Source organism: Seriola dumerili, unplaced genomic scaffold, assembly GCF_002260705.1.
Source record: "Seriola dumerili isolate Sdu_G_001 unplaced genomic scaffold, Sdu_1.0 BDQW01000349.1, whole genome shotgun sequence".
Lineage (NCBI taxonomy): Eukaryota > Metazoa > Chordata > Actinopteri > Carangiformes > Carangidae > Seriola > Seriola dumerili.
The window spans coordinates 120,902-127,983 of NW_019174604.1; the positions used below are offsets into that span (position 1 = coordinate 120,902).

General features: G+C 42.4%; 1 protein-coding gene across 3 annotated transcripts; it reads left to right on the plus strand.

Annotated features, from left to right (window-relative positions):
• Positions 1-3,108: 3,108 nt before the first annotated feature.
• On the plus strand, positions 3,109-6,606 carry LOC111232957 (homeobox protein OTX1 B-like). Of its 3 annotated transcripts, none has more exons than XM_022760672.1 (4): positions 3,109-3,220; positions 3,872-4,023; positions 5,812-5,957; positions 6,048-6,606. In XM_022760672.1, exons 1-4 carry the CDS (start codon positions 3,109-3,111, stop codon positions 6,604-6,606), a joined length of 969 nt encoding a protein of 322 aa, XP_022616393.1. The 3 variants fall into 3 exon arrangements, with proteins under 3 accessions (XP_022616393.1, XP_022616394.1, XP_022616392.1); XM_022760673.1 differs by having other exon boundaries at positions 3,109-3,205; XM_022760671.1 differs by having other exon boundaries at positions 3,109-3,205; positions 5,812-6,606.
• The last annotated feature ends 476 nt before the right edge of the window (positions 6,607-7,082 follow it).

Genomic DNA, 7,082 nt, shown 5'->3' on the forward strand with positions numbered 1-7,082 from the left:
AAACTGGACAAAATAAAGTGTCTCTTGGTTTGTCATTAAACACATTTTATTAAACTGCTTTAAGATCATTTATGTTTTAGTTTTTTTTGTCGTTTTAATTTTTCTGCTGCTTTATGAGGAAACACTGAGACACACGTTTCATCTGCTGCTGTTAATAAAATATTAAAAACATTATTTTAACTCTTTAATATTTATTATTTCTCACTAAAAGTCAGCGCGTGAATCGTGAACTTTCAGCTTCTCCTCCAACTTTCTGACCCAAACTTTTCCCTGGTGTCACGTGATTTCTGTCGTTCATACCTTTCCAAAATAGGAGGAGGAGGAGGAGGAGGAGGAGGTGGTGGTGGTGGCGGTGTGGGGGTTTCGGGGAGGCCAAGCTCGCAGGTTGATTGGTCGCCCTCGGAGCGCTGTGATTGGCTGGGAGGCGCTCAGACCCGCGTGCTTTCTTGACTCGTAGAGGCGCGGGCCTCGGAGACGAGCATCAATCCCGCATCAGTCAACACCGACTGGAGAGGGAGAGAGAGAGAGACAGAGAGAGAGAGAGAGAGAGAGAGAGAGAGAGAGACAGAGAGAGAGACAGAGAGAGAGACAGAGACAGAGAGAGAGAGACAGAGAGAGAGAGAGAGACAGAGAGAGAGAGAGAGAGAGAGGCGGACGGCCCACTGTTATTTTATTTCTCTGGTTCTTCCCTCGGTGAAATGTTCGTGTTTAAAGCCGGCGGACAGGTGTGAGCTGCAGGCGGAGCTGAGCGCGAGCGAGCGACACTTCCTCCATGTGTGTGGATATTTCCTTAAACTCTGGATCTCACTCTTTTCGCATTTAACCGGATTCTTCTTTTTTTTATTCTGAAAGGAGCGTGAAGAAGGTGAGACCTCAACCCGCTTCTTCTCTCTGACTTTATTCCTCAGGTTAATTCTTCCTGCTGCTTTTGTTTTTACTGAATAATATCAGTCTAAATTTCATCATCAACTTTTCATCGGAAGCATCTTTGGAAGCTTTTTCTCCTAAAACTAAAATTAAATTAAATAAATTAAAGGCTTATAAAATAGAAAATATGACACGTGATCAAATAAAACCTCATCAAATGTTTTTGCTTTGTCTATAACGTGAAAATCAAACTGAACTTTGCGCATTAAACGCATTAAATTCTCCTGTTTGACTTTATTAATCACTTGATCTGGTTCAGGTGGACCCTGTTAGCTCCTGTATCTGAGCTCCTCGGCCCGGCCCGGCCCGGCCCGGCCCGGCCCGTCGCCTCCTGTCCCGGTCACTTTGCTGATAAGACTCCGCTAATTGTCGCCCTGTAGATCTCATCTAAATTGTAATGGCACTTCATTTGCACACAGTTTTTGACGCATTTACATTGCGTGATTCGGCTCCTTCCTGCGGTTATGGAAATAAGTCTGGCTTTATTTAGCCTCAGTTGATCCATCAGGAGGCCCGCGGCTCCTTTCACCGCCGCTGTGAGGCTCAAATCTGGGCTGTTACCTGCTGAAAGGAGCCGCTGGATTATGGAAATTCTTATCTAAATACATTGTTTTACACCAAGACAACAGTTTATTAAAGCTGCAGAAAACACCAGTAAGAATTAGAGTTACAATAGAAAACTAATTACTTTTCTATTGATTTTTATTTAGGCCTATTATAATGTTTTTATTCTTTATATTTCATGATTTACAACCGTCAATAAACGTAAATTCTGTACGTTTATTTACGTGCATTCTGTACGTTTAAGTTTATTTAGTTTAATTTACATTTTCTGACTCTTCTTCACCTTTGAGCATTTATTAACAGGCCTATTTTTCTCTGTCAAAACTCAGTTACAATATTTAGTTTATGTTGATTTTGCAAGAGTTCTTCGTGGGAAAAACAACTGCAGGGGTGATATAAATAAACAAAAACATACCCATATATAGGCTTTATACAGTAGGAAAAATAATAAATAAACAGGCCTAAAAAAATTAAATAAATTAGCAACAAGTCAGCACAGGAACATTTAGCAAACTAGTGTAAAAGACGAAATAAACAGCCAATAATAATCAATATTCTAATTGTAGCACAGAAGCCAGGGGTAAAATAATAATTATAATTATATTAATAAAGCTACAGTAAGATATATTTTATTTCTGGGCAGTCTATGTGTGTGTGTGTGTGTGTGTGTGTGTGTGTGTGTGTGTGTGTGTTTGTGTGAATAAATCATCTCGTGCTCTCACGCTCGTGCAGATCATGTGCAGGTGAGAAAAGTCTCAAGCGGCCTGTAATTTAAACGTGTGTCTCCACAGGTCGATTTAATTGTGAGCTATTGAATTAATTAAAACGTAATGAAGATCTGAGTGATAACGGGGCTATTAGAGGCGGGAAACGTCCAATATTCAGGGTTTCACACTGGGACCTGGACTGGGACTGACTGGTGTCATCTTCAGTCCACATTCATTTGACTGTTCAGATTTTTTTTCACATCCTCCTGATGAATTTCACCCGTTAGAGATTCGGTCCTTGGACCTTCTTTCTCCAGGTCTGGACCTCCTTTAATTTACACGTTAAAACTTTAATATAAGTTTAACCTGCAGCTGCAGATCAATTTTTACATAAAACACAATATATATTTTTCACCCCTATAATTCATCCAGTTCATTTCTAGGAGCTTCTTTGTTTCAGATCAGATGTTTATTTTTTCTGTCTTATCATAAAAAACTGGTCTGATTATTTCAGAGGACATTTATTGTGAAATCACATTTTTCTAAACACTCAAAATCTCAAACATAAAGGTTTTTTATCAGGAAGCAGCAGCAGGATCGTTTATATTTCCTGTTACATAACAATGTGTTTGATCTGAGACTTTTATTGTGTTAAAAAAGATGTGTCTTATTTTGTAAGATCACATAAATGAGAGGTGACAGGCCTCCAGGCAGAAAGTCCGTGTCTTGAAATCTGATTATTTCAGTTGAGAGGATAAAGTTTATTGATAATATAGATTTTTATTAAACCACGTGTTTTATTCTCACCGTGTTTCTGCCTCTTGCAGCAGCCGAGCCGAGCGCCTGAACCCCGGGGGATCTGCGCCTCTTCCGTCCGTCCAGACTGCGGTCTCCCCTCCGTGCTGTTAGCATGATGTCTTATCTCAAACAGGCCCCGTACGGGATGAACGGACTGGGCCTGAGCGGAGCCGCCATGGACCTGCTGCACCCGTCTGTGGGATACCCGGGTACGGCCCCACCACGCGCAAACAATATTCAAAACACAGATTAAGTGAAATAAAGCACAATTCACTTCTTATAATTGTTATTAATTTAGATAATAGAAAATAATTTCCTCAAAATATTCCAAACTTTTTTCCGTTAATGATTTGAAACGTATTTTTTTTTATTTAATTATGTTTTATTTTATTATGATCCTATAATATCTGATAAATCTCTACGGTGTGACTCCACAGTAAAATGTTCCTACGGAGAGATATTATTCTGAAAACTTTTACAAGTTATAAAGTGTAGTTTCTGCTTGCTGTTTAGTTTGTTATTGAACAGACTGAGAGTCTGTGCTCTCGGTGCGTTTGGGGCCGTAAATTAAGTTTGTGTATTTGTATTTTTGCGACATTTTGAGAGCTTTATTTTGAAATCTGTGCATCCATGAGGATAAAACTATTTCTAAAAGTCCAAACTTTTTAATAAGATCGTTAACACACGTTAAATTAATAATCACAAATAACATGAAACTCAATGCGAATTAAAATGTGTAATCGTCGTTAATAATGGTGAAAACAGTGTTGATCTGAGCTGTTGTTGTTACCGATGATGAACTCTTCTTCTTCTTCTTCTTCTTCTTCTTCTTCTTCTTCTTCTTCTTCTTCTTCTTCTTCTTCTTCTTCTTCCAGCCAACCCGCGGAAGCAGCGCCGGGAGCGGACCACCTTCACCCGGACGCAGCTGGACATCCTGGAGTCGCTGTTCGCCAAGACGCGCTACCCGGACATCTTCATGAGGGAGGAGGTGGCGCTGAAAATCAACCTGCCGGAGTCCAGAGTGCAGGTGAGAGTCAGCCTACATGTTATTATGGGATTAATTAATGAGAGAAAACGAAGATATTAATTATAAACTCTGAAAAATGCCTGTAACTTATGGAGAATTAAAGTTTGTTTCTGCTGAATTCCACCAAATATTCCACCTGCATCAGGTTTATTTACATTTTCATTTAAATTTAATTTCCCTTTATGTAAAAAAGAAAAGAAAAGAAAAAAAGAAAAACTAAGAAGGAAAAAATGCCAGAAATATAGAAATGAGTTTGTATAAGTTTCCTCTCATCCAACACTGAGTCCAGGTTTTACCGTCCTGGTCTGTGGACTTCCTGCTCCAGGCCTCTGCAGGATCAGCTTCATTAAGTTCAGTTGTTATTGATCAAGTAGAATCAAGTAGAGTCAAGTCTTTAATCAGAGGGAGAGGGGTTTGGTCGGTGTCCCGGCTGCAGCGGCCCTCTGCTGGGCTCTGAGCTGTAATTATGGCTGCTGCTGACGGAGCGTTCACTAATGAACCCTGACACACACAAGTATCAGTGCTGTCAGTACAAAAGAAGAAGTGGGTGTTATTTCTGTTTTTTAAAGCTGCTGCAACAGGCCTCCTGCTACTAACACTGCTAATAATAGCTACTTTAATTATAACATTTATTATTATAACTTTGTTTTATTGTTATTTTTAAACGTTACATATATTAGTCAAAGTGTTCTCGGAGACTTTAACTGCAATTTGAGAGAATTTTCCAAAAGAAAACATAAATGATCTCGTCATTCACTTCGAAAAGGTTCATGAAAAATAAAAGTTTTGTAAATGTCAGTTCAGTTTTTAGTTAATTTGGATTATTGACTGAATTGACACATATTTATATATAATTAGATAAAGATTAAATCCTGAATTATTGTTCCTGGTGAAAACAAAAAAATAAAAATAAAAATCAGGAAATGTAAAATGTATCCTCCCTAAACTTAAATAATCACATTATCTTTTTATGTCGTAAATTATTTTGAAGGTATTAGTTGAAGTTATTTAGGTGGAGTTTTTGGTCTTTTACTTTGAAAAACCATCCTACATGAGCTGAACCTTTCATTTTTAAGATTTAATTTCCTGAATTTACTGAAAATATTCATCATTTATTCTGACAAATATTTCATCATGTGGTTTTTATTAATATTTCATTACTAATTACCTAATTACCTAATCACCTAGTCTCCCCCTGGGATCAATGAAGTTTTTCTGATACTGATCAGGTTGTGTCTGACGCTCCTCACGCTCACACACTCTTAAAACAACAAGGTTTAAAGGGTCAGTTCATCCAAAAGAATAAACAAATAAAATGAATTAAATCTGACTTGCCTCTACTCGTCACGCAGACGGTGTCTCTGACATTTCTTTCTGCCTCCGTCACAAAAACAACGGAGGCAAATAATCACGTAAAAAAAAAAATCCTCCGTAAACCGTGCGTCCAACAGAGACACTGTTTTCGCTGTTGAATTATTCAAATCTTTATTTAAAGCTGTGACCGCGACGCGCTGGAGTCCTGTCACCTCAGGAAACTCAAATAAAACCATGAAATTAAAGCAAACTTTTATTTTGGCGAGCTGGTCCTTTAAAGTGTGTTGTGAATGTGACGTAAAGAAACAAACAGGAAGTTATTTAGCGACTCCAGTGAAACTGTCGTCCTCACGAAGAGCAGCAGTAAAGGTCAAAGGTCAGAGTTACGAGATCTCTGTGTGTTCACTTCCTGCTCTGTCAGGTTTTTTTTTTTTTAACGTGGCGTTGACCTTTTGACCCCTCTTCCCTCCTCAGGTGTGGTTTAAGAACAGACGGGCCAAGTGTCGGCAGCAGCAGCAGAGCAGCAGCAGCGCCAAGGTGAAACCCATGAAGAAGAAGTCGTCTCCGACCAGAGAGAGCACCGGTTCGGAGAGCAGCGGCCAGTTCACCCCGCCGGCGGTGTCCAGCTCCGCCTCCTCCACCTCCTCCGCTTCTTCTTCCTCCTCCTCCTCCTCCGTCGCCTCCGGTCTCGGCGGTCCCGGTCTGATCAGCACCTCTACCTCCGTCACAGCGCCGGTGTCGTCCATCTGGAGCCCGGCGCCCATCTCTCCGGCCCCGGCTCCGGCCACGCTGCCCGACCCCGCCGCCCCTACCAGCGCCTCCTGCATGCAGCGCTCCGTGTCGTCCTCCGCCACCGGGGGGACGCCCTCCTACCCGGTGTCCTACAGCCAAACGGCGGCGGCGTACAGCCAGGGCTACCCGGCCTCGGCGTCCGGCTCCTACTTCGGCGGGGTGGAGTGCGGCTCGTACCTGGCGCCCATGCACTCCCACCACCACCCGCACCACCCGCACCAGCTCAGCCCCATGACCGGCAGCTCCATGTCGGGACACCCGCACCACCACATCGGGCAGACGTCGGGGCACCACCACCATCACCACCACCCGCCGCACCACCACCAGGCGTACAGCGCGCCCGGCCTCGCCTTCAACTCCACGGACTGTCTGGATTACAAAGAGCAGACGGCGGCGTCGGCCTGGAAGCTCAACTTCAACGCCTCCGACTGTTTGGACTACAAAGACCAGGCGTCATGGCGTTTCCAAGTGCTGTGACTTCCTGTGTTCCTCTTCTTCTACACTTTCAAAGAAGTATTCCTTTTGTTGTTGGTGGTTTATTTTTGAAAATCCTTTAAAAATAACAGTAGAGACATTTTTAAGAAGTTTATTTGTGAACGAAGTGAAGCGACGCAGACGCCTGACGCCCCGAGCCGACGTCCTCGGGGTTCGGCTCTTGTTGGCGGCGGCGGAATCGACTCGACCGGGATTATTTTTCTACTCCAGAACTCGAGAGAAACCGAACCGTTAACGACGTGTTGAAGGTCTTTGACGGTCTGGGATCATCTCAGCGAGCGACAAACACGCTGGAGATTATTCGACTAAGAAAAACTAAAAGATCCTTTTGACACATGAAACACAAAAGTCATGATTTGGACTCTTTGGGGGGGGGGGGGGGGGGGGGGGGCAAAAAACATGATGCTGCTATGATTTCCAGGTTGCTGATGTTATTTGAATCTCGTCGTCCGGCCGTG